At 49.6% G+C, this 26,480-nt stretch overlaps 2 protein-coding genes across 10 annotated transcripts in view; one reads left to right on the plus strand and one right to left on the minus strand.

Annotated features, from left to right (window-relative positions):
* On the minus strand, window positions 1-24,118 carry LOC122372561 (AP-3 complex subunit delta-1-like). 7 transcript variants are annotated; one of them, XM_043349869.1, is made up of 26 exons: window positions 24,024-24,118; window positions 22,994-23,035; window positions 19,338-19,485; window positions 15,261-15,356; window positions 14,326-14,454; window positions 12,632-12,772; window positions 12,028-12,157; window positions 10,995-11,134; window positions 10,722-10,795; window positions 10,432-10,481; window positions 9,704-10,097; window positions 9,240-9,429; window positions 8,623-8,847; window positions 8,157-8,354; window positions 7,716-7,898; window positions 7,150-7,318; window positions 6,811-6,894; window positions 6,422-6,581; window positions 5,745-6,003; window positions 5,297-5,545; window positions 4,945-5,085; window positions 4,564-4,701; window positions 4,151-4,264; window positions 3,722-3,886; window positions 2,936-3,055; window positions 1-1,112 (listed from the first exon to the last, which is right to left on the minus strand). In XM_043349869.1, exons 3-26 carry the CDS (start codon window positions 19,437-19,439, stop codon window positions 1,020-1,022), a joined length of 3,744 nt encoding a protein of 1,247 aa, XP_043205804.1. In that variant the 5' UTR covers window positions 19,440-19,485; window positions 22,994-23,035; window positions 24,024-24,118; the 3' UTR covers window positions 1-1,019. The 7 variants fall into 7 exon arrangements, with proteins under 7 accessions (XP_043205804.1, XP_043205808.1, XP_043205807.1 ...); XM_043349873.1 differs by lacking the exon at window positions 24,024-24,118 and adding an exon at window positions 23,330-23,357; XM_043349872.1 differs by lacking the exon at window positions 24,024-24,118 and adding an exon at window positions 23,275-23,357.
* The window catches only part of LOC122372562 (ankyrin repeat and MYND domain-containing protein 2-like), an 11,408-nt gene continuing 8,585 nt past the window's right edge, over window positions 23,658-26,480 (plus strand). Inside the window, exon 1 of one of the 3 annotated variants that reach the window (XM_043349878.1) lies at window positions 23,658-23,771. The gene's annotated coding sequence lies outside the window, so the exon portion shown is untranslated. Of the gene's footprint in view, window positions 23,806-24,252; window positions 24,354-26,480 lie in introns of those variants that run through there. The other 2 variants (XM_043349879.1, XM_043349877.1) reach the window with 2 other exon arrangements.

Here is a 26,480-nt window from a genome sequence, read left to right on the forward strand (position 1 = left end):
CCTAGTCAGAATAGTGTATTTCCGATTAATGATATACCTGGTATACAATAGACTTTACAAAGGCGGGAACAAAATAGATGATTCGCTACGCTCTATCCCGGCCCGCCCCCAAAATACACCGGCCGGTTATAACAGGCGCACACTGCCGGCCGGCGGCCCTGCGCGGGCTGCCAACAGCAGAAGCAGGCGGTAACACCCATCACAATACAATCCCGCAACCGAGAACAGGGCGGCCACCCACCGCCGCGCACGCCCGTTTAAATATAAAAGCTCCCGGCTATGTACAGGTTCGGATACCAGCGGTGGAATGCAGCTGTGATGCCGGAGGCCGCCCACCGCACGCGCACGGAGCACCACACACTCACACACAGTCAGAAACCAGCGGTTATCATGCCCAACAGCGGCGCGCACGTCCACCAGATCGGTATTGTCGCCTCGGAGCAGCACGTTTTCGGCAGCTCCGCCCAACAGCCCACATGCGCGCGGTGTATCACGAATGTTAGCACTGCCGACCCGGCCCGGCCCGACCCCGCTAGCCGTCTCTCGGCGGAGCCGTTCTGTAAGACTCGCCCTTCGTGTCCGGTCGGGCGGCGCGGGTCTCTCGTTCACTGGGTGGGGCCGGCCGGACCCCCTAATCTCACACACTACCCTGGACCACCGCGCCGGCCGCCGCAGCCCAGCCCACAGATCTGTGCCTCTTACTGGACCGGCTGACCTACCGCCTCTGATGGGACGCCATCACACGCCGGCCCCGGATATCAGTCACGGCGTCAGTGACGTCACTCCAAGGTGCAGTAACGTCAGGGGGACACTTGGTGACGTCAGTAGCACCCTTTCAAGGCCTGATGACATCGGGTTAGCCTAGGCCCGCGGACAGAGCAGTTGGCTCTTTCCTGTGTCCCCAGCGTCGCGGGTCCTTCCATCATTTTGCCGTACCTGATGATGCCACACTCCGGGCAGATGACGTCACAGGACGACCTGGTGACGTCACCGCTGACCGGTCAGGGTTCCAGTTCCAGTTAGGAGCACACTATGGCCCGCAGTTCGTCCACGACGTTAGCCAGCAGCTGCTGGTTGGTTCCCTTGCCGTCAATGCCCAGACGACCAGCCGCCTGCGGTAGGGAGAGCAAAAGGTCACACAATGAGGAAGGCAAAGGTCACAAGAGGAACACAAGAGGACACATATGTAGCCAGTACGAGCAATAATAATACTCGTAATAATTAGTTGGGGATTCGAGGGTCCGGATTCAGCGAACAACAAAAAGGTCATCGGCGACGTGGCGGCGACTCTGGTAGATGTCTTCAGGGACCGCTAGGAGGGTGTCATCTTCATTATTAACTGTTCATCATGCCGATCACGGTATCATCATGGGTACGGTACCGATCTGCCCACAGTGACTGATGCATCAGAGCCAGGGTTGCTGCCACACCGACCCACACAGTCAGCGCCAGGGCAGCCACCACCACACCCAGCCGCCCGACCCGTTACATTGCCCGCATAGCGGCGGGCGCAGCAAGCAGACCCCCGCCCAGTCGACCGGTCGGGCGGCCGGGCCGGGTCGGCGAAAAATTTGTGAACAATGGACAGGGACATGTTCGATGCCGGAACCACTGGGCTCGCCCTCACTGCTGCAATACCCGCGCAGTGCAGAGCAGGGCCATTGTACTGAGCCCTGACCAGGCCAGACCCAATCATCAACGAACAGGCCTGGTCTAGCTCAGCTACCAAAGAGTCTCCTCGACCCAATCTGAGCCGACCCGACCAAACCACGGACAACAGCAGACAAACAGACCAGTGATCACCTACGCGAAACCCCAACCCGACAGATGTGGCCAAACGTGAGCCAACTCATTCTCGGATATACATACAGTCCCAGTGCAATTTCTGAACATTCGATCCATGTCAGTGACATGAACGCGCTCAGCTGTGCCTAAATACTGACGAGGCTTCCATCTTGTCTCACAAACTAATGACAAAAAGGAGGAAACACAAAAGCGAAGACCAGTCCCATTGACGCGAAAGGTTTATGATAGGACGTTACTGGGAGTGGGGAGTTTGTTACAAGGACCACATACAATCCTGCAGCAAAGTTACTGATTAGGTATTGAAAAATGAGGCCCAATTAAAAACACGGTGAGAAATAGTAGGCATAAAACCAAACCTATCGTTTAACGCAGGCTCACGTTCAACTGAATATCCCCAAAACGGCGCTGGTGACCCAAAACCCGCGCCGCAGGCTTCATCCGGAGTTGACCGAACTCTCACTTCCTACCCCTACCCGCCCCGCCCACGCCCAGCTGCCCCACCTGACCCAGTGTGCCGGCGGCCTCCCACCACTGTGTCCCCTCCCCAGCCCGGGGGTAAGCTAACACCCTCCCCTGCCCACCACGCCTGCAGTATGTTGCAGGGCGATGGCCATAGATACACGCACAGTGCATACGCAATGCGTGCGCATAGCAGAGCGTATCATTAAATCAGTGGGCGGCATATACAAGTGCTCGATAACGGGATTGTGTGGATGAAAATGGGGCTCGACAGGGAGGGACCAGATATCCGATTGCGCCACTAACTATGATTACATGATCAGTGACCACCCTGCGGTGATGCTAGATCTTAGGTAACGAAATAGGGCACAACACGAGCAACGTGGTGCCTCTTGGCTACCTATTCATGGTGAATGATGAATTATTCTTATCATTGATTTGAAAAATGATTCTTACAGATAGTCTACCTAAATCTACATCACATGAGCTCATATAACCACTGTTGCCCAGCGCACAGGCTACATTAAAAAAAGTGGGAATACGGAGTTCAATATGGTAGTCATTTTTCGAAAAAGTATCGATCAGCTATTTGAGTATTACCGATCAGCTACTCCAGCATTACTGACCAGTTGCTTGAGCACTACTGACCAGCTATTTGAGCATTACTGACCAGTTGTTTGAGCAGCAGGCAGATGTGGTCGCCCTGCACGGAGCGGCTGTAGAGGCTGGCCGTGGTGTCGATTTGCTCCACCACCGTGTGACGGCCCCAGAACGCTACCTTGTGCAACACCTGCAACATATACAATCAGTCAGACACGGACACAGTCAGTCAGAACATACAACACACAAAGTATCGGCCCCAGAACGCTACCTTGTGCAACACCTGTAACATATACAATCAGTCAGACACGGAGATAGTCAGTCAGAACATGCAACATACAAAACATCGGTCCCAGAACGCTACCTTGTGCAACACCTGTAACATATACTATACAGTTAGTCAGACACGGACATTTTCAGATCACAGAACACAGAGTGTCGGCCCCAGAACGCCACCTTGTACCACAAGTCAAAGAGACAAAGTCAGATCTCAGAGAAGTCACAATAGGCATATCACAGAGTATCGGCCCCAGAAAGCTACCTTGTGCAACACCTGCTATACAGGGAGTCAGAGACATAAATACATGCGTGCCAGTCAGATCACAGAGCACAGCATATTATGCCGGCCCCAGAAAGCAACCTTGTGAAGCACCCGTAGGGACAGACGTTGAAGAGTCGAGACGTACAGACAAACCACACAACTGGCAATCGAACCACAAATCACGCAACTGCAATTGCCCCAGAAGGCCACTCGACCTAACATTAACCACACAGACACAGTAGCTGAAACGTTCCGTTCACATAACTACGCAGCTTTGAATTCAAGCCCAAATGCAGCTTCGCATATCTCCCTAACCTGATTAAAGTCGTCCGTGACCTCTGACACGACGCAGGTGGCCCGCGCAGTCAGCTGATCGCCCGACAGCAGGTCGGCAAACAGCTGTTTGTCGTCGAGCTGACCAATCAGGAGCGAGGTGACCGGGAGCCGGAGCTTGAACGCCAGCCGGTCACTGTCGCCCGACTGAGGGAACACAAAGAGACAGCGCTGGTCAGAGGGGACTGTAGGGCATACGGCGAGAGCGAAGTCAAATAAGGGAGACGTGGGACATAAGAGGGGAGGGAAACAGAGGTAACGGAACCATTAATTATAAACAGTCAACATCATAGGCTAAACTACTTACTGATAGCGAATTTCTAAACAAAGCGGTTGTTCCCAACCTAACCTTCGCTCAGACACCCCCACCCTTCTCCACCATGCATCAGCCTGAGAAGCAGCTGCACTGACCGTTGTTTTTGATGTGATGCTGGCGGCCAGTTTGAGAGGCACGCTGACCTCATCCAGCCGGAGCCGGAGCGATACTTCCTCGGAGGCGCCGGCCGGCAGCGACAGCGACTCCAGCTGGCCAAGCGGGTGGGGGTTAGGGCAGGTCAGATATATTCTCACTGGGAACTATATTGGGAGTACAGTACATTATGATATGTTACAACCAGTCGCTGAAGTAAAAATAAACTAAGGAAGGGTGATGGCAATCATATGAGTTGCAACGCCACCTAAAAGATACGCAATGCACACATAGATAACATGCCCATCAAAACTAATTCTCAACGGCCATGACATGTGCGTTTCATACCTCAAACAGTTCCTCCTATTCTCCCCAGACTGTCTCCCATCTCATCTCTCTGGCCCTTTCCGCTCACCTCCTGTACGAGTGTGACGCCGTCTTTGGGCGTCAGCTCGAGCAGCACGTCCGTCAGGTCGTCCCTGCCACGGTTGGTGACTGCCACGGCCACCGACACCTCCCCGCTGTCCGCCGCACCGGCGCGAGGCTCGTACATCTGACGGCGACGATAAGTATCAGTGGCGTGAGGACGGGCGAGGGAAATAAGTATGTGTTAGAGCGGTATTATAGAGACGGGCGGAGGGCGTCAGCAAATGGAGGTCGAGTCACAAAAAGCTTTAAAAGTTGGCACTCGAGTTAGATTCGATCCGACACTGACCGACGATACGAATGCTGTTTGTTCAAAATGACGCAGGTCCAGCGCCCCACTCAAACTGCCCCAGCCGACCGCACATCTCACCAGTTTGAGGTGTTCGTTTTCGGCTAGCGGCCGGAGCCGCGACTCTGACACATCCTCTCCCAGTCCGGGCAGCAGCACCTCGTGGCTGGGGGTCGATATGCCGGCCGCCTCCTCGTACCCCAGCAGGCGGCCAGACTTCTCCTGTGGAGCGGCCGACGATAATGCAATTACAGCAAAACCACTAACCCAACACTCCACCCGGCACACTCAACAAGACTGAGTCAATATCAGACATAGCTAGCATACTCAGCACAACTTACATACAGATACCCTATTGGATACTTGGGCAGAATAAAGCCGAGCGATTCCAGGCCCAAGCCTAGGGCACTTTTAATCATTACACGTAACTGACCTTTTTACTCTTCTTGCTCTTCTTGGCCGACTTGTGTTTTTTCTGCTTGGCCTCTCCGTTGGTCTCGGGAGGCGTGGCCTCTCCATTGGCGGTGGGCGCCGTCTCGGCCGGGGCGGGGGCGGGGGCGGCGGGTTTTGGATCGGACGGCGCTAGCAGCTCGGCGTTGCTGGTGGCGGGGGCGGCCGAGTCTGCTGCTCCTTCCGCCGGGGTGGATGCCGGCATATCACTCAGCCAAAACTCGATGTCGTCCTGGGAAAATACGGAAAGTGTCATTGAACACTTAATTACTTTCAAGTCCTGCAGGAAGCTTTAGCTCATTTGGTCACGTACCAACGCTTACCTTCATGGAAGAAGACAAAATCCTACAAATGCGCATTCATCGTGAAGTCCACATACCCTAGAAACTGCCTCAGCTCCTCAGGCTAACAAGAACCCGCTCTTATCCCACCTGCGGGTTTTTGCCGTTGGCCGGTGCCGCCGCGGTCTCCGCCGCCGGCTGCTCGGTCCCCGCCTCCGCCTGTCCGCCTTCCGCCGTCTCCCGGTCGGCCTTGTCCTTCTTGTGTTTCCGCTTCTTCTCGTCCTTGTCCTTCTTTTTCTTCTTCTTGGGCCGCGCCTCTGGCCTGGTGTCGGCCAGCTGTGCCGGCGGCGGCGCCCGTCCCGGCTGACGGTGTGACCTCACCGGCAACACTTCGTCCGGCGCCAGCGGCCTGCGCGGGAAGAGCGAACGTGTGCGGGTTAATAGCGTTGTAATGGCAAATGACGCGCTATTTTCAGGAAAGTAAAACAACAAAGCTGGTGTGGAAACTTCTCAGATTCAATAATTCATAAACGACTTATTTCAGGACCTGAAGAGCAATAGAGACAAGTTGTGTATTCAAAGCATCAGCTAAAACTTTCCATAACACAAACTTACCAAAGTTTTCTTCCCATGGCTGATCTAAGAGAAACTTGACAAAACCTTAGACCTCCGAACCAGCTAACACCAGTGAAATCCGAACCAGTTTCATAAACCTAGTTATATCAAGTGTCTACCGAAAGCTCGCGCCACTCCCACCCCTGACCCAGCACAGCATATCCCTGACTCATTCGTCCAGACCCTCTAACGCGTCTCACTCGCACACTCACTCATCCAGATTGATGTCCAGCGCCCGGTGCGGATCGTCGGCCGGCCGGGTGTCCTTCTCGTCCTCAGAGGAGCGCGCACCCTCGGGCATCTCCCCGCCCACGCTGACCTCGTGCACCACCGGCACGGCGTCCTCGTCAGAGGACGACTTCGGCTCGCCCTCTGAGGAACGAGGAGGACCGGGGAGGGGTCAGAGTAACTGCAGGTGGAACATTACAACTTGTTTGTGGTCATGGGAGGCGGTGATAGCAAAGGCCATGAAGCCCTTGAATACAAAGTGCTTCACTCATTGATGAGAAGTTTTGACGTGGCAAAACGTAACATCGAGTAAACGCATCGATAAAAACTGAGTGGATCTGTTTTGTTAACCATTTAACAGAGGGTAACTTACTCTTCTTCTTCTTTTTCTTGTTCTTTTTACTGGACTTGTATGACCGGTTCTGCATTTTGAGGTAGTCGTCCGAGCTCGCCAGACCTGTCAGAAACAAACAGGTCATTGAAAACCCGACGAATCCATCTAAACGTATACCGCAGCGTAGGTCATGATGTCAAAACCACTGGCCTCATCGAAAGACAACCTACCTTACGAAAACAGTTCGCACAAAGGAAATGAAAATCTCAGGACAAAATATCAGCTTAGCTACAGCATCGCCTAAAAATGGGGGCACTCATTGCACTTTAAGCTGTCAGAAAATTTAGCCATCTTCCTCCCTCCCTCCACCCCACTTACCGCCGATCCGGAGCGGAACGTTGATGTCGAGCTGCTGAACGGGCACATCTCCCATCTCCCCGGCAGTTGCCGAGCCGCCGGCGCCGCCGTAGTTGGCGCCGCTGGACTGCAGCGAGCCCTTCAGGTAGTGCGGGTTGTGCGCCTGCTCGTGCGCCCGCGCCTCGCGACTCTGTGGGAGAGAGCGATACAACGTCAGCGAATGCCAACGTAATAACAGCTGATGTAACAGCGTGATTTCTGGTAAGTCATCGAGCAACATGTTTAAATCAATTGGACAAACGTAACACCAGCTCGACTTAAAACAGACAGAGCTACAGAGATTCGAATTCTGAGACTCATTGAGTTTTGAACACAGAAGCCTTTAAGGAAATGGCAAGATGAGAAAAAACTTGCTACTAAGTTTCCATCCATAATCGTCGTCTCACCTTTCTGAGCTCCTCGTCCAGGACTGTTGTCTCACCTTTCTGAGCTCCTCAGCCGCGGTTGCAGTCTCACCATTCTGAGTTTCTCTACGGACGGCTGCGCTCTCACCTTTCTGAGTTCCTCAGCCGCGGTTGCAGTCTCACCTTTCTGAGTTCCTCGGCGGTCGGCTGGTAGCGTTTCTCGGTATGCGCCGCCGGTCCCGCTCCCCGGTTCTCGGCCTTCACGAACACCTCCACGCCGTAGTCGGCGGTCTCCAGTTCGTCGGCGGATTCGTCCGAAGGCTCGTTAATCCATTCGTCTAGGTTGAGTCCCTCTGGTACCGGGACCTGAAGGATGACGCATATAACAGTCAGTGACGTGTCTCCTGGTTAGCGCCATGGCATGATGCATATTTTTACATCTCGGTTAGTTTACGTCAGCTAGCCTCTCTTGTTCATCGTCAACTCAAGAAGAGTCCTACTTAACCGACCGGTTTGTCCTAAGTCACGTATGAAACTCCCTGAAGAAACAAGCTACATTAACGGAAACTACTCAGGTACCAATCACCACACACCTCAGTCTTATTCTAATGAAACCCAACTCACCTTCTTCTGAGCTTTGGGCGCCACGGGGTTGAGCTCTCCGCTGAAGAGCTGCTGCAGCTCGGCGCCCAGCCTCTCGCCGCGAGACTGCAGCTTTTGGACCGTCTTCATTAGCTGGAGGGCAGAGGTGGCGCGCTCCTGTACCTCCAGATCGGCAGACGAGGCGAACGTCGGCAGCGTCTCGATCATCAGCTCAGCCACCTGTTCAGATGGACGGGGAGGTCAGGGTCGACGTTCATTAACGACACGAACCCGCAACAAATCCCCAAACAAGAACGCATACCGAAACGGTGATCCGGATATTAGGCAAATGAGACAAGGAATCAGCAGACACCTCTGCTTCAGCATCTAGTAAATTCACCTTCGTCTCTCTTTATCCTGCCCCGGCACACCTCACCCAACTCACTACCACTTCCAGCCCACACACCCTCCCTCCCTTGATCCTCGCTCCCCCTCCCTTCTCTCTTACCTGGTTGACCTCCACCATGGCGCCATCCACGTCCTCCGGCTGCTCGCTCTGCTCGGCACGCGCTAACATCCTCGCGTACAGCTTCAGCACGTTCTGAACGTACACTGCTAGGATGTGCGGCGGCAGGCTGGCCGTGCGGGTGCGCAGCATCGCCTCCACGGTGGCGCGGATGTTGGGCAGGTACTCGGCGAACTCACCGCAGATCCACGCGGCCGCGTACAAAACCTGGGAGAATAGTGTAGAGGTTATTTAAGAGTACGGAATGGGAGCGATAAGGCAAGAGAGGCGGTTCAGCATTGCAGTGTTATTCCTGTGAGTGAAAAACGAGACGAATAATAGAAGAACTCATTCGCCACTAGAGGCCAACACCAGGGTTCTGTTTGGTAGTCGTTGATAGACGAAACTAGGAAAAACTAGTAACCATGCATTAGATTGCCTTACGGCGATTACCTACCAAAATAGTTAATCGAACACTAACACACACTGAAACCGTAGCCGATCGGTGAACATCCTAAAAAAAAAACTGAAACACCTCTACTCCACCATCCGATACATTCAAATTCAACCCTTTCCATCTACAGCCAACCCCTCCCACCACACCATACGTCTCCCCTCACCTCCAGCATGGTGTTTTTGTGCGCGGCCGTGGCCAGGACGTGTGCGTTGTCGAGCAGCAGGGCCATCTGAGCGACGGCAAAGTGTCGGATGGCCACCACTCTCACTGTGACGTCCATCATCTGTGCGGCTACCAGCGGGCCGTGCTGGGAGCCCTCGATCCGCGTCAGCTCCACCAGCACGCTCAGGTACCTGACAGAGGGAGGGGATGAGGGTTGTTAGGTCGATTAGTTACCCTATCGGAGCAGCTGACGGCTAACATGAGCTTTCTGAAAGGGTAGGGCTGGTAATGAGTAGTTCAAAAGCAGTAAAAGCCGGCAACAGTTTAGATAACTCTTATGCGCTTTTGAAAACTCAAGAAAAAGTTGAAAGCTGCTCAATACAAAAACACTTGGTAGTTTCATTATTACGTCTACAGATTATCGGTCTATACCAAAATCCAGCCAATCCAGCCTTCCCTACTAACCATTCAAAGTTGGTGACGAACTGATAGTTGTTCTGACTGCAGATGAAGATAAGCTTGGACAGCAGCTCGTCCCTGTAGGTGCTGCCCTCCGCTCGGTCCATGTGCACCATCAGCTTCTTCACGATCTCCATCAGGTTCTTCTTGGAGACCATGCCGTACAGCAGGTCCAGCGCTCGGAGCCGGATCGATTCGTCCTTGTCATCCAGACACTGCATGATGAGGTCCTTGTGCACGGTGACGGACTTGGGGTGGCTCTGCAGGATTTTCCCCATGGCCAGCAGGCCCAGGTACTTGAGGTTCTGGTCAGAGTCCTCGATGAGGATGCGCAGCTTCTGGACGCAGAGCTGGATGGACGCGTTGTGGCTCGGCATGCCGGACGAGATGGAGATGAGTACTGCCGACAGAGAAAACGACGGCTTTTAGAAAAGCGAACATAGTTAACACTTAACAGGGATTCAAGAGGTGCTGCAAAGAGTATATGATGGCGTCCATGGCTTGGTGATTCTTTAACTGACATCGCGACAAGCTAGTCTTACAAAATACACGCTTAAACGACGAAATCAGATTAATGTAAGAAATTTTGAAGTAAACTAGCAGTATTATCACCATCGTGATCTACTAGTTGATTATTCTTTGCATCACTGAGCATATCAAGTGGCAGCACAAAGACAAAACTCCTGGCTATTCCATCTAGCGCTCAATCGCGTCCCGACTTCTGTACTACTTACCGGCAATCACCGTGTTGATACACTCGTACAGCAGCGACATGGCTGATGTACTGGAAACACACAGGGTGGAATGTCAGGGCTGCAAGACACGAGATGTCTACTGTCTACCCATACCACGAGACACGAGGAGTCTCCCCACACCATAAGACATCAGATCGTCACCCCCACCCGGAGTCCAGCCCTGACAATAACTGACCTGTGTATGAGGTTGGTCAGCGGCTCGATCAGCTTGGTACCATCACCCGTCTCCCCCCCCCCCCCCCAGAAGCCCGCCTCTGACCATAACTGACCTGTGTATGAGGTTAGTCAGCGGCTCGATCAGCTTCCGACCCAGACGCGGCTCCAGCGTCGTTAGAGCTCCGAACTGAGGGCACAGAAACAAAAACGGTGTCAGACGGGTAGCCATGCTTGCCGTATCCACAGTGCTAACTGCTCACAGGGATACGAGGGTTGGAATATCGACAGATGTCCGGGCAGCCTACAGTTTGAACAATTAGTCCAGTCTGTGCCGTGGACAGTCTCTCCGGATACCGCTCCCATCACGCCGACTGCGTCATGCTCACCAGCTTGATGATCTTGATGAGCATCCAGTTGTTGGTGGACGAGGTCATCAGCTTGAAGAAGACGGGCGCCAGGCCCAGGTAGTTCTGCGGGTTCTTCCTGGCCAGCTCGCAGATGACGTTCACGGCCGCACTCTGTACACCTGTGGGCACGACGACAGTTAGACTAGGTCAGGGTGGGAAGAACAAAGATTAGTCAATGTGACGTGAGACTGAGGAGCAGCCTTACAGCAGTGCATCAAATGCAAAGGGAGTTACAGGCTACACTTAATGGTACGCTTAGATGTGTTTAGCTAAAAACATCAGCAGAAGTGAGGACAATGAAGCCTACAGGCACAATAATCTCTTTGGGGCACATGTGGTCTGGCTCAGAGGAAGAGAATATCAAAAATTGTCAAATTTGCGCGGCGCATCGCAGGTAGAGAACATCAAAATATTGCATGGCGCGGTGACCTCGAGTTGGAATGCAACATTGCTGTCCTCACCGTTGTTCGCCAGTGCCTACTCTATCCAGAAACCATGTCGCCGTTACTTTCATCCCTCTTTAGGACCAGGAAATCGGAACGTAATACGAGACAGGCTTGTAACCTTGATCTTATTGCTCCTAAAACTGACTTCTTAAAACGCTCCTTATCATACCAGGGTTCAAAATTGTGGAACAGTTTGCCGACACAGATAAGAAGTGCATCTAAAAAGGAATTGATTAGATATCTTCAAACAAAGGAGCACACAGTTTAATTGTCATACATGAGACACATGGTTATTTATATCTTCGCGTATGGATTGCTTCACACTGCGCCGAATATTGTGTTAGTCGATTAAGTGTTCATATATGAATATGTGTGAAATTGTATGCATGTGTGCGTCTGTTTGTGCTATGCCACCGTAATGCCCACTGTTCTGTGGTTGGTGGATGTTTGACATAATAATAATAATAATAATAATAATAATAATAATAATAATGCCTCAATCATGACTTCTGTCACAAAGGAGACCAAACTAACGTTTCACTGTGTGATCGTCGTCCAAAGCTTACCCGGATCCGGATCGTCGAGCTTGTCCTTTAGCCGGGGGAACGCTGGCCTCAGGGCCTCCGGGAACTTGAGGAAGATCTTGTACATGAGCAACACCGCCTTCTTCCGCAGGTAAGGCTTCGTGGAAGACAGCTGCAAACAAAACGCCAATGCGTCAGACAGGCCCGACGTTAAGTCGCAAGAAAGCACACCTTGTACCCATTCGCTCGAACTGCTTACGCCGTGACTCTCCGCTCTCCAGAGGAGCCATCTACCGCTATCCTGCACTCCCCTAACTGTAAATAATTAGAAAAGCTTCCACAGTCACTTTTCATTCCCGTCGCTAGCATCAACCGACCAGCGTCGTAACATCGTTAGCCAGGTCGAGCCATTCACATCTCTACTCGCAAGCGCCCCACCCCGACCCGCTCCTACAAACCACCAAACGCTTCACCTCGTCAACAATCTCCGCCCGCTCTCCTATAACCGCCAGGCACCCCTATCCCCACCCGCCGGCTCCCTAGAACCGCCCAAAGCCCTCCTACCAGCGTCATGAGGTCGTTGGCCAGGTAGCGTTATCGTCTAATCCCTGGCGTCCCACTCCACCCTCTGCACGCCCCTTCCTACCAGCGTCATGACGTCGTTGGCCAGGTCCCGCGCCAGGTCGGTCGATATGAAGCAGGACAGACTGGTGAGCGCCACGGCTGAGTCGTACTGGGTCTGACTGTTGAGGTCCTTACGGATCATGTTGGTGGTCAGCATCAGAACCTGGCGGTGGTGGACGGTGTAGTTAGCACATAAAACAGTGGGAAAATGCCGAATAACAGATTATAGAAAACCTAACGCCTAGTGTATCCGAGTAGAGCGGAGGAACAAACAACGACTAATGGCCCTGTATAATTTAGTATGTGGTCAGGTAGAATAGCAAACACTGATAGCGAGGATTATTTTTACTGCGAATCTCACAATAAAAGCACCCTGCTCGATACTCACAATCCTTTTAGTTATGACAAAGCATGAGCTACAAGACAGATCTAATAAACTCTCTCCCTATCACATCCTTTCAGGACAACTCCAGCCACGATAGTCCTTAACCTTCCAGGCGGTGGGGGGGGGGGGCATTTTTTTGCCCCCCCCTTTACTTTTTTCGATATATCTCGAGAACCGCTGCGCCGATCGTCACCAAACTTTCAGTACCCTCCCGGGAGCAGCTAGCGCACATGGTGACCAAAAGTTTTTCCAAAGGCTATGATAGGTTGGCCGCTAATGACGTAAGAGTGACGTCATTTTTGCCATTTTCGACCCAAAAAAAAGGTTTCGCGGGAAGAGCTGTTAGGCCTACAGCTTTAGAGATACAGAAAAATATTTTAGACATAAAAGGTGTAAAATCAAAAGGGCTACAAAACTGCTACTTCGGTTTTTCGAATTTTTTGGATTTTGACCCCCAAAAATCAAAAAATAGATTTTTTGAATATAATAGCCAAAAAATCCAAAAAGGTTTTTGAATTTCGAAAAAAAACGGAATATATGTGATAGTCCCTACCGCCTTCTATCTACATACCAAATTTGAGATCGATACCTCGTTTTTTGGCCAAGTTATAGCGAAAAAACTGTTCAAAATTGATGACGTCAAATTTTCAAACTCAATTTTTAGCAATTCTAGACCTCGTAGCGCAGAACAAAGACCACCATTAGACTCCCCGTGACGAGCTGCATCGAATCGATACCCATTTCATGCAAAAATATCAACTTTGAAATTTGACCATTTTTGACCTGACCTTGACCTGACCTCCACCAGAAAGTGACCTAAACCGTACCTGATGGTCTTATAACCAACACCATTGAGTTGGAAATGAAAAACTGGCCATAAAACATGCATCACATAACCTTAGTAAAGTTGGGCTCATGTGGTGACCCTTGGTGACCTATGGTGACCTGACCTGTGACCTGACCTGGTATGACCAGTGACCTCTAATAGCAACATATGTACTAGACAACTGACGCCTTATCGCTGATTTTCGACAAAATGCGTTTTACTCGGTGTTATAGCGCTTTCCCTAGAAGCCCTGTGAACGCTGAAACATTTTATCTTTGACCTGACCTGTGACGTCATCGGTGACCCCGAGGTCAATGAAATTTGGTTTCCCTCGACAAATTTGACAGGGCTATCGAACGCCGTTTGAATTTTCCGGATCCGTCCAGTAGTTTCGGAGATACGGGGGGGGGGGGCAAAAAAATGCCCCCCCCCCCCACCGCGTGGAAGGTGGCTGGTAGGCCCACCGCCTGCCGGGTTAACCGGCGCCGTCTCGCCGCAGACCTACCTCAGTGTCGGGGTGGAACGACTGGGACGCCGCCAGGTAGCCGACCCGCTTGTAGGTGAACTTTGGCGAGCTCATCACCTCCACGATGTTGAAGCTGGCCCAACTGATGTCGTAGCCCAACATCTGGATCTGTGATGGTAAGAAAGGGGAGGCAAAGTCAGCAGGGGAATGGCCAACGGTGGCGGCAGCAACGGTAACAAGAGTGGCAAGTTTGGGAGATTTTAGGGGACGAATTGAAAAGTTTGGGTAGCTAAGGCGAATCAATAGCAAATCTGAGTAAGTTAGGCTTGTCCGAGCCATGTTTTCGGGAGGTTGAAGTACGAACCAGTGGTAACTGCTCTCGAGTCGTGTTCCTGTTTTAAGTTGGCTGAGAGTGTGCAGAGAGAAGTAGCTGAGAGTCGCCACTTGAAAACTCGAGAACAGTACTTGAGTGTCAGCACTCCCCAGTCCCCACTCAGATGGACACTAGGAAAGGTTATGGTAGGCGCAGACATCCCGCCCCGCTCATGATAACCCGGGTCTTTTGTTCGTAACAGTCACAACCAAGCAAGGGACAAGGCAATATGGCCCTGTTTACTAAGTTGGAAATAGCTGCTGACATATTTGGATTGCGAGACTCAAACAGTTGACCGGTGCTATGATCACACTGGTAGAGAATCTTATCAATATCAGCTCTTGAGACCGCCCTGTGCATAACACTGATACAAGGAACAAAAAGCGAGCAGGGCTCGCACTATTTCCATTTCCTGATTAAGCATGTCAAACATCTGACAGTTTTATCCCAGTCGACCAAATTATTCTCGAACAACAGTGAACGCACATAACCATCGGCTTACACCGGCGTTGTACCAAATATTCGTCAGTCATTTTCCTTAGTCACACACAACGGTCCGACCAAAACCGACGCACATGTCGCTGAACCCACGGCGACTTACGTAGGTGAGTTTCTGCACGGCGTTGACCTTGACGGCCATATTGTCCTGACGCAGTTCCTGCTTGATCTCCTCAATACACTGGGCGATGTATTTGGCCTGCAGAAAAGACAGGTCAGTCACACATGGGACATATAATGTAAGACAGTCAAACAGAAACAGCAAGAATGACGTTGCCAGGGAACATAGCGGGTTAGATTGTGAGACGCTTGCGAAAAAAAATCACGAAAAAGGGCCGACTTGTTTATGAACAGTGCACTAGCTATGCCTGCAACCACTGCTAAGTAATGAGCATCGCAAAATTATAGAGTTCCGATATCGATTCAGCCCTGCAGTTACCACGGTATGCCCCTTACCAGCCCCGCATCATTAGCCTTAGTAGCCGGGTATCATTAGCCTAAAAGACGTCCACGTATGTCCCGTGCCACTGTCCGACGAATGGCCGGCACCAACACGCCCTAATAGCGGGTAATTGGAGCCATCATCAACGGACAGCGGCCACCCGGCACCTTAGGAACGGGTTCAGGTCGAACGGAACTCCATTCAGTGGGGAGGCGGGCGGCAACACGTGGGCCATATGCACGAGAAAGATCTACCAGCCACTTCCGGCATGGTCTCAGGGTTAGGTCAACGACCGCAGTACGTTTCCAGTGTCCTGAAATTGATTTTTCGGAGAGTGTGATTGAAGCCCCGAGGACGTCGCTATTTCAAAAGGACGTCGATATCGGTGCGGAGCCTAAGCCACTGAAGATCCCTTACCTAAATCTCTTAAAATTAGCGATTTTCACTGGCAATATTGACTAATACCACCTCAAGGCACCTCAAATGATCATATATAGACACAAAGTAATGCCAGTTTACCCCTAGTAAAATACAAAATTCAAGCATTCACCACAAACACCAAAACAACACTTTGAAGATGTCTAGTTCTTGTCCATGATCGTACACAACAGTCAACAACAAATATGCTTCAACAAAAATCAGCTCAAGAGCCAGCGGCTATCACTAAATATTGACGTCATAAGAGGGATATCATATCGAGCAAGAGGACTGATGTAAAAAAGCAGACGTCCAAACAAAGAGGTGGAAAACAGTTCGGAAATTAATTTCCATAGCTTCCTGTTATGAAATTCAATTAAGAAAACTCCAAGGTGGACGCTGAATTTTTCTTAGCTGGAAAAAATGTGAAATCATTGTGCACTTTTCAGTTTTGTACCGACGTCGATTAAATGGGAATAACAAGGTCAATCGACGTCCCCAACATTGCGTGTATTTTTAAGCCAAGGACGACATACTTGAATTAATTCTGTTGAAATTCGGTAACTTTATTCTAATTCAAACAGATAAACATTAAACTTTTTCCCCAACCACTATCAACATATGCAAAATTAGCTACTTTTGAAGGGCATGTTCAAGGGGCAGCGCTAACCCGTTACTGTGACCTTCTGAGGGGAAAAAATGATTAAATATGTTACAGGAATTTAATACGAAAGGTATGTTGCGTGCTTATAGTTAAATGTCCAAGTAATATATTCGCATGATTAATTTTTATCTATACACTGCACAGTTACTAAAACTGAAAAGTGGAAAACGACGTCCTCAGATCCCTCTATTCCGACATCTTTTCTCCTTCATATGGCAGCATTACCTTCACATGGTAAAGGAAAAAACCTATCCATATCTGACGCACAGAAAACGAAAATAAAATAAAACCGCGTTGTTTACTGTTGCGGCAGTTGGCCAGGAAAGGGGAGTTGAGTGTAAGAGTGGGTTTGTGAGGACTTAGGATATATTTATTGTCATTTTGCATAGCCGTGTTTTTAGGCTACAGAGGTGATATTTCCTTTTGTTAGTTTGCTTTTGGTGTTCGATATACCTATCGACTTTTATCTGTCAGGGACGTCGTTTGGCTTTCCGGGACGTCACAAAGAGAATCTGTTAGGTGTGGGTTTCCACCCAAATTCACGAAAATCAGGACACTGTACGTTTCCACCCTATGACCTTTTACAAGTCATTTGGCAAGCCATCAAAACGGACAGAAAGTTGAATCATTCCGGTAAACTAATACCATATCTCATGCCCACGACATATCTGGAGATTGTGAGTTTTGTTACAGAATTAGAGATGAAACAGAACTGAATTATGTGAAAGCAGACCAATGTCGACCAGCCAGGCGACATGTGTCTCGCTGAACTTCGATTTGGGACGCGGGAGAATAACATGACTAAGGAAGATAATATTACATATATTTTCATGTAGCAAATGGTTCATCAGTAAAAAGTTAACTGAGTAAATTTCAAAATATTGCTTTTAAGGCACCCCTTCGAATAAAATCCTGAAAAAAGATCGAGGAAAAACATGAATGCTGACAAGTGACAGTCTACGACATGCATCCAAAAGGACTGATGACTTCGTGCAAGCTATTCCATTTCATTCAATCGGCCTGGCCCCACTCCAGCCATCGTAATTCACCCAGCGCCGGCCTGTATCGTTCTGTCGTCCCCGGCGCTACACTGCGCTCAACTCCGTGTCTCGTTCCCTAACATAAACAGGGAGTGCGGGCGCCGGGCGCGCGGTACCAGCTCATACACTGCCCGGCCGGGCGCCCCGGGCCCCAGTCCGGACCCGTCCGGGCACAGGAGACGCGCCCGGCTGCAGATATCCGCCGGCCAGATAACGACTGAGAGCGGTACCTCGCCAGGATTCAGGGCGTGGTTTAGGAACGATTTCATATTGATCATGAGATGCTACAATAGTGAATAGGTGTGAGACACGGGAGGGAAGAGGAAAGCAGAAAAACAGGGAGAGAATAATGGAAAGAGGGAGAGATATAAAAGACAATGGAAGAGCAGAGAACTGGAGAAAGAAATGGAGAAAAGAGCAGTAGACTGATAGGAGAGTAGAGAAAGAAGATATAAAGAGGAGAGCGAGGCACTGTGAATGCCATACGGGGAGGATACATGCCACCGTGCGAACAAATAGACCGTTCCGTGACCATAAATAAGTCAGTGATAGCCATCTAAATATGTGCCACATCACGCAAAAACACACTGCGCAAAGGGCACAGAGATTGCAGTAACGAAATGAGCCAGTGACCCGGATGGGTGAACGAGAATATCCGGAAATGTGATAGTAAGCCGCCCCATCAGGCACCTATCGGGCCAGGCAAAAGGTTAACGGAAACCATGAAGTTATTCGAGGGGTCTGGTCACTGACGATGTAGATTGTAGACAGTAGCCCACTTGCTTAACTGGAGACAGTATGAAATGCAGGGAGTGTGGACCACAAAAAAATGGACTGCTGAGGTTCCGTGACGGCAATTCACAGATAAAGAGCAAAAAAAAAAACGACCAAAGAGCGGCAATGTGAAGTGTTTGAATAGCCTCGAGTTGCTAGGCTAAGCTTACACGGCCTGGGTTAGCGGTTATAACGCTTGCCATTATAAACCGGTATTGTAACGGTTAATGCTAATCTAAGATGCGCTTTGTTTGCATACTTAATGTCGCGTCGCGCAGACCAGACAATATGCACGCCTACATAACCGAAACGCTGCTACTTCAGTTTCAGTCTAAACTGCCGCGTTGCTCCGTTCCAATTATCTCACATTACACACGATAATACGATATCAGTACCTAACCGTCCAACATACATATGACACCGTACCCTTCCCCACATTTCAATGACCGGGGATACATGAGCAGAGTAGATGCGTATTTCAAATGGATTACAGTGCTGATAAATAAGAAAATTCCATCCTGATAGGCATTTACTTGCTCATGTATTCGGGACCAATGTCCGTTCCCGTTCTCATCCTTTCAGAGTAATGCCATTCACTCCCAGCATCATCACTGCCGACATCCGCACAACTCTCTCTTCCTCCCTCCCTCCCCGTCTCTCTCTCTCTCTCTTCCTCCCTCCCTCCCCGTCTCTCTCTCTCTCTCTCCCCCTCCCTCTCTCTCTCTCTCTCTCTCTCCCCCTCCCTCTCTCTCTCTCTCTCTCTCTCTCTCTCTCTCTCTCTCTCTCTCTCTCTCTCTCTCTCTCTCTCTCTCTCTCTCTCTCCCACCGTCATCCCCTCCGTACCTCATTGTCCTTATTGTTGCGTATTCCCCGCACCAGGTCGGTGAGGTTCTTGTCGAACAGCCGCTCCAGGTTACCACGGATGTTGCGGATGGCCACATCCATAGCGGCCGAGCGGCAGCGGCACCGGCGGCGCTGGTAAGGTGGTCACCTGAAAAAAAAACAAAGTAAGCGTCAGGGTAAGGGTCAAGATCAGAGTCAGGGTCATGGTCAGGTCAGTGCACCCGTACTCCCGATGTGACTGTAATTGAGAGTTCCGTGGGTGTCTATGTCAAATATCGTAAGCATAACGATCGCCTTCCGTGTTAGCTTTCATACAATATTTACGACTTGAAAATGACTGGCTCAGCCGTAGACCATTATAAATCGCTCAACTGATCGGAAGCCGGTGAGCTCAGTTTCCGCCTCAGGCATTGACAAATGCACTTTTATACCCAAGGCACATGCAATTGTCAATGCATTACTCATGCAGACAGGGAGCCTAACTTTAAGTTATTGCGATTCCGGCCGTCGTGTTGGAAACTTCGGCAGGAAGTTTCGAAGTTCCATGGGCGCCAGTAGAGTCGCAATTATGAACGCTTGAGGAAGGAGTGAACGTAAGAAGGATCAATAAAGGTTAACTGTAGCGACCAAATGGTCACAAAATACCTGCCGATTCACATAGTAAGGTTCGGACCGAATAAGAGGGTAGAAGGGAACTGGAAGCAAACAAAGCCAATGCGTGGCTGAAACGTAACCTTCTGACTTTTTCACCAAAGCAAACAGTGTAAGGACGCTACCAGACTCCAGATTACACAGTTTTTTTTTTCACGGACCCAACAACCTCCGCGACAATAAACAAATCACCAATCTCATCTTCCTTTTCAATCTACACCTTTCAAAGTTGCAACAAATCATATACACCACCGCTGACAAAAAATCAGTCCGTTCGGTTCAAACCATAACTACAAATCCACACTGCTCCCGCCACTCGTATGGGCGGACACATGCAATCCCCGTGCGACAAATTGCACGGCACCGCCTTCGTGACACAATCAGAGGAGCGATCGGCGGGCTCTGCACAGAGACGTGGCCGGGCGGGGTCGGTCGGATCACAGCAGCAGCGGTCTCCACGGTCGGACAGAGACGATAAAATGCAGCATAATAGGGCCGCTGGTGTAGAACGAGATGGAAGGCAGAGTGGACCAAGTATGGAATTGAGATGACAAAAAAGTGTACACTTAGGAGATCCTTGGCACCAAGAGGAAAAAATCGGAGATAAGATTCCAAATATACTATAACTTCATATTTTACCGACACCGTTCAACTGTGGACTGTATCAGCAAAGGTCCAATAGGTCCCCAAACCCGTGCATGAGAATACGCAAATCACAGGGCGGTACCCGCACAACCGCGTCCGAATTACCCATTCATGAATTGCTCTTCCTCGAACTGTCACGCATGAGGGACCATCTGTCTCTCGTCTGTCACGAGGCACACATTTGGCTGCACCTGTGACCGAGACCGCCGAATGCACCGCCCCTTACTGGCCGCCCCGGGCAGCTGGTAATGTGGCAGTCGGCCGGGTAGGTACACTATCCGCTACTGAATATCGAATAACGCTGAATGGCGGCAGACTGCGTCATGACCGGGGTTTGACTCGGTAAGGCGCGGTGATTTTGAGAGCCCTCGGCGGTCACCAACGGAAAATACAGATACAGGGTCATTGGGGTCGTACCATTACCATCAGCCAAATAGGCTAAACTCCCATTGGGTTCAAATGGAATTGAGTTAGCATAGAAACCCACTGCATGCCAATGAACCAGCTTACAAAGCATAGGTAAATTCTGGTCAAGTCCATTCTCAGCGCTGAAAAACCACCCCATCAAAGTTCTGCAACGTGCATTCAAGATACAGCATTTCTCCACAACCGCACTGCTGCAGCCATCGCGGCCCTTGACTACCTGCTCCTGTGCGTTCCCTCCCTCCCCCTCCCCTGTCGGCGCGGAACTGTCAGACGCCGACATCCGACACCTTACACCCGAGAGCCGGCATTGGACACCCGACACCTGGGGCAGACGGACCGACACAGCCGTCCGAGGGTCACGTGACACCGCCGGGCCGCTCAGCAAGCGGGGCGAGTCAATGTCACGTGATGCAGACAAATCCCGAAGGACACACGCCGGGGCGCATCACGTGACACCGACAGGCTTACTCAGCAGCAGGTCGTGTTGACCAGACATGACGTCAGCATGTTAGTAGACAGTACGGAGGGAAAGTCACGTGCCGACCACGCCCCGTGACGGCCGGCAGGGTGTCTGGGCTATTATCATGTGACAAAACCTGTCGTCTGGCTATTCCGTCACGTGACCTGTGATGCCGGTGCCCGCTGGCAGTGCCACTCGGCACGTTACGAGCATGCAGTCTCCGACGTAAGACCAACACAAAACTGCTGCAAAACGCGTCCTTCTTACAACGAAACGGACATCAACGAATTAGAAACGGATCTGCGGCTGAGGCCCAGCTACGCGCCCCAAAGTTAGATCGAAGTTTCACTACTGAAGTGAATGACGGCACTGTCCTCCCAGATCTAATGCCTTCCTTGACCTCTCTCGCATATGCAAACCGGCTTCATATAGTGGACCACACGGCACACAGTATGAACAGTCTACTATTCTCATATTGAGCTCACCATCACCACCAAGCTGAAATTCAGGACACAGGTGACTTAAAATGAAATGGATGGCTGTGATGAGCATCGTTATATATACTATGTAATACGAGAAGTAGTAGCCTTTGCTCATATTAATGTTCAAATAATGCACAAAATTGTGCAATTGCATTATTTGAACATTAATATGAGCAAAGGCTACTACTTCTCGTATTACACACAGGTGGACTTACTCAACAAGCAGAGGACAATGATGATGCATTAGGTACCCATTTGGTGGTCTAAGGAGATTGCCTAGTGAGCATTATTCAAAACATGCCAAAACCTTGCAATGATCCAAAAGCATGCCTTATGCCAGTTGACCTGGTCTTCATGTAACTGACTATTATATTCACTTAGCTCAAATAGTTGGTGATTTATTTAGGTACCCCAAACTGTCAAACACCACTGGGAGATAGACACAGCTTTGGCCAGTACTTACATCCTCTGCTGAACACATTCTGCTGTGGGTGAAGGGACACATCCCTTTCCACAAGCACAACCAACATACAACAGAAACATGCTAGCAAGAAGACTTGACAGAAAGTTTGTCAAACAACAGTGCACATTTTCAAACAAATGCATTAGGAAGTGAATTATTAAAAAAGGAAATGCTAGGTACTAAAAATCGCAACAGGAGAGGATTTTTGTTAAAGAAATGCTAAATATTTTAACAAGGTAACTAAAAATCAAAATCATTTGACAAAAAATTAAAACAAAGTAAGAAACAGTAGCTAATATGGCATTGAGATTTGAGCATGATCCTCGTAACTGCACCAGGCCTGCTACCCATAACTATAAAAAATATATGAGGAAAGAAAATGCATAAATAGGTAGTAACAGGATGTGATGCGCATTTAAAATGTATGTATAACACACAAAAATTAAAACCACACATGAAAATATACAATTTTGAAATGAAATACCAAAGCAGGCCTTGGTTGCACCAAAATCCTGGCAAAGTGACCCACCTTAAAAATGTCGGTATATGTCAATCCTTTTCCTCTTTTAGTCTGAAACGACGAAAAAAATAATCAAACATCCACTAAAACCCTGTAACTAGCGGGACATACGGCACGGAATTGTCTGACCCTTTTGCATTTCAACATGCGCCGGTTTCGGACCGAAGAAGGCAATGCAGCCATTCAAAGAAAGATACATAGAACACATACGGAACAAATTGAGGAGAGCTTGGGCGATATTAGCTTCGAAAGGTCCTCTGAAAAATGTTACCAAAAATATCATAAAATACCTCTTGTGATATAAACCAGGGCCGTATATATAAACGCGAGGCAAACAAGACGCACGTTTGTGACGCGTACAACTTTGGATTATTTTTCTTATCTTTTAATTTTGATGACATCATGAATTTTAACAAATCATTTTCGGATTTCGACTGAATGTCGAGGGCCGAAGCAAGTTGAGAAAAAATGTTCAACAGAAATAAACGATGTCAGTTATGAACTCAAAGTTCAAATCAACTAAAAAATTGTTAGCATTCAAATACCTGTTTTTCCAATACTGATCTCAGGAAGTAGTTTACATGTATTCTGATTTTAGACTACGTCATTTTATAGAGAATTCGTTTGCAAACATTAGATTTGCATTAGCCTTGGCGAACGAGCCGACAGTTTTCGTCGTTTTCGTTTCGTGCGGTATATAGGGCCTTGGTTTCGTGCGTTGAGGTCGAAGTCCGTCATCACGATCCGTCACGATCCAAGGCAGGATCTTGGCGGGATCCATTCCAAGGTGTGGGGGGGGGGGGGGGAGGAGGTCGAATTTTGTCAGTTTTCTGTATACCTGCCTTTGTTTTGTTTGTGTATTGTGGGTTTTATTGTGCTTATGCCCCTCCCTCAAAAATGTCGAATGCGCTTTCATTTCAAGGGCAGACGTGTCTCCAGGAGCTCCCGGTTTTGGCAGACAACGCTCCACTATCCACCACAATTACTCAACCACGATCGTTCCAGGTTATAAATCCTTAGATAACAAATCCAGAATTACCTTCTATTATTCCCTTATATGCGAAACGGAAGGTTGAACACCTCGCGGAAATGCCGGTTGGGCGATCTCCGCCCTTGCAGCGACGCGCGGGAATTTTCACGGAAGGTGCGTCAGATACGCCTCAAGACCAACAGCATGAATCTGCCATTCGAAATAAAGCGGGATTATGTCATGCTTCTGCGCCCAGTGGCGTTGCGGCAAAAGTAAGTGCAAGTGAGAAAGAAGTTGCTAGAGGACATGATGAAGACATAGATGCGGTAGATGCGGTGTCTCAGTTTAATACCGCTCCGGATATTGTGATTTCTGAGGAGATCATCAAGTCTGCAACTGGTAAGGAAAGTGAATGCAAGGGGGGAGAATCAAAAAGCATTGGTAAACTCAGCCCAGAGGCATACAGGCTTTGGGGATCAGGTCACAGCCACACAAGCAGTGAGGGCGATGGCAGGTCAAAACATTGCAAAGGGGGACCCAACCTCCTGGTGTGTGGGAACCCGGTTGAAGAGGATGACCAGGGCGTTCATTGTGACAAGTGCAACCAATGGTTTCACTCTTCCTGCCAGGGAGTCCCTGTCGGTGCATACAGAGCACTCAACAGGTTCCCGATACTGTCATGGCTGTGTGCAGAGTGCAAGGTGTCAATAATGAAAAGAGGGGAAGAGCATGAATTCTCAGATCATTTTGCCCTACAGAAGGAAAAGATAACTGAACAGACTGACACAATCACTCGTCAGACTGAAAGAATCTCAACCCTTGAGAGCAAAGTGGAGGGTCTGACAGTTATGTTTATGGAGCATATGAAGCGAGTACAGGGATCTCTCAAGGAGCAGGAGACTGCACTGATTCACCAAACGCGGGTTGTTGAACGCTCGTTCAAGGAACAGAAGGAAATGAAGGATTCATATGCTAGCATTGTGAAAGGTACCTGTGACGAGGTTGTCAAATCTGTCAGGGAAATCAAACCAGCTGAAACTTCAGCACCAGCAGTGAACATAGGATCTCAGGCAGCCAAGGAGATTGCAAGTATCTTTGACAGCCACAATGACAAAGAAAGGAGGAAGTGCAATGTGGTGGTCCACAACTTGCCAGAAGACGATCAAGGCCAAACACCGGCTGAGCGTATTGATAGGGACAAAGTGGAATTCATCAAGCTGGTCAGAGAGGAACTGAAACTCAACATCAGAGTTACGAAAGCCTTCCGAGCTGGCAAAGTGCAACCTGGCAAACCTAGACTCTTGATTGCTACACTGGAAAACGTAGAGACTAGGATTGAGCTTCTCAAAAGTGCGAGGCAGTTGAGGGACAGTGCCAGGTGGAGCAACATATATATCTCTCCTGATTTGACCTTCAAGGAAAGAGAAGCGAACCGAGTATTGAGAGCTGAACTCAACAGCCGCAGGATGGCTGGAGAGAAAGAGCTGTACATCTTCAAGGGCAGGATCATGAAGGGATCTGCCAAACCCATCACACATGACAAGACCAGCTCAGATACTACCGCAGCCAAGACTGGTGAAAAAGCTTCAGTCGCACCAGAAGTCTCAAGCTCCAACAGGCAACAAAGTCAACCTGTAGACTCTCTCGTCCAAGAACAACCAGCTCTGAATGCTCCCAGCCATGCTGGTAGTGGGTCTTCCGGAAGCAGACCACGTCAGTATTGACATACTGACTCAGCGGACAGTGCACAGTTCAAGGTGTTATACACAAATGCCGACCAGTTTGTTAGTAAGCGGGACGACCTGTGCATGGCTATCTGTGACAATATGCCTGATATAATTATGATCACGGAAGTCATCCCCAAAGCTCAGACTCTTCCTATCTCACCTGCTTTGTTGCACATCCCAGGCTTTACAATTTTCAGCAATTTTGACCCCTCACATACAATGCTTGGAAAAAGTGGGAAGAGGGGAATATGCATATATGTGTCCAGCTCACTCATTGTATATGAAGTACCATTCCCCGAACGTGATGTGGAGCAGTTGTGGCTCAAAGTTGGCCTCCATGGACAGGATGAGTTGTTGCTTGGATGCATTTACCGCAGTCCCTCCGGGCCCATACAGGAAAGCACTGAACAGCTGTCAAGTACATTGAAAGAGGCATGTAATCATGGAGCATCCCACCTGATGATTGCGGGAGATTTTAACCTCCCCCAAATTAACTGGGAAAGCGAGGTGTCCACAGCCCCTGAGACTCATCCTTCTCATGCTGTCATTGAATGCATTCACGACTGCTTTCTTTACCAACATGTTCGAGAGGCGACACGATACCGAGTGGGTGAAGCTCCAAGCACTTTAGATCTTATACTAACCAATGAAGAGGGCATGGTAAGAAATGTTGAATACCATCCCTGCCTGGGAAACAGTGATCATGTAGTTCTTCGTTTTTCACTGGTATGCTACTCAGCAGCCAAAATTCTTCCCAAGGACCAGAGGTGCCGTGTGGACTTCAATCAACTGGCTTCTA

This window comes from Amphibalanus amphitrite, unplaced genomic scaffold (genome assembly GCF_019059575.1).
Source record: "Amphibalanus amphitrite isolate SeventyFive unplaced genomic scaffold, NRLGWU_Aamphi_draft 001373F_arrow, whole genome shotgun sequence".
NCBI classification, from domain to species: Eukaryota; Metazoa; Arthropoda; class Thecostraca; order Balanomorpha; family Balanidae; genus Amphibalanus; species Amphibalanus amphitrite.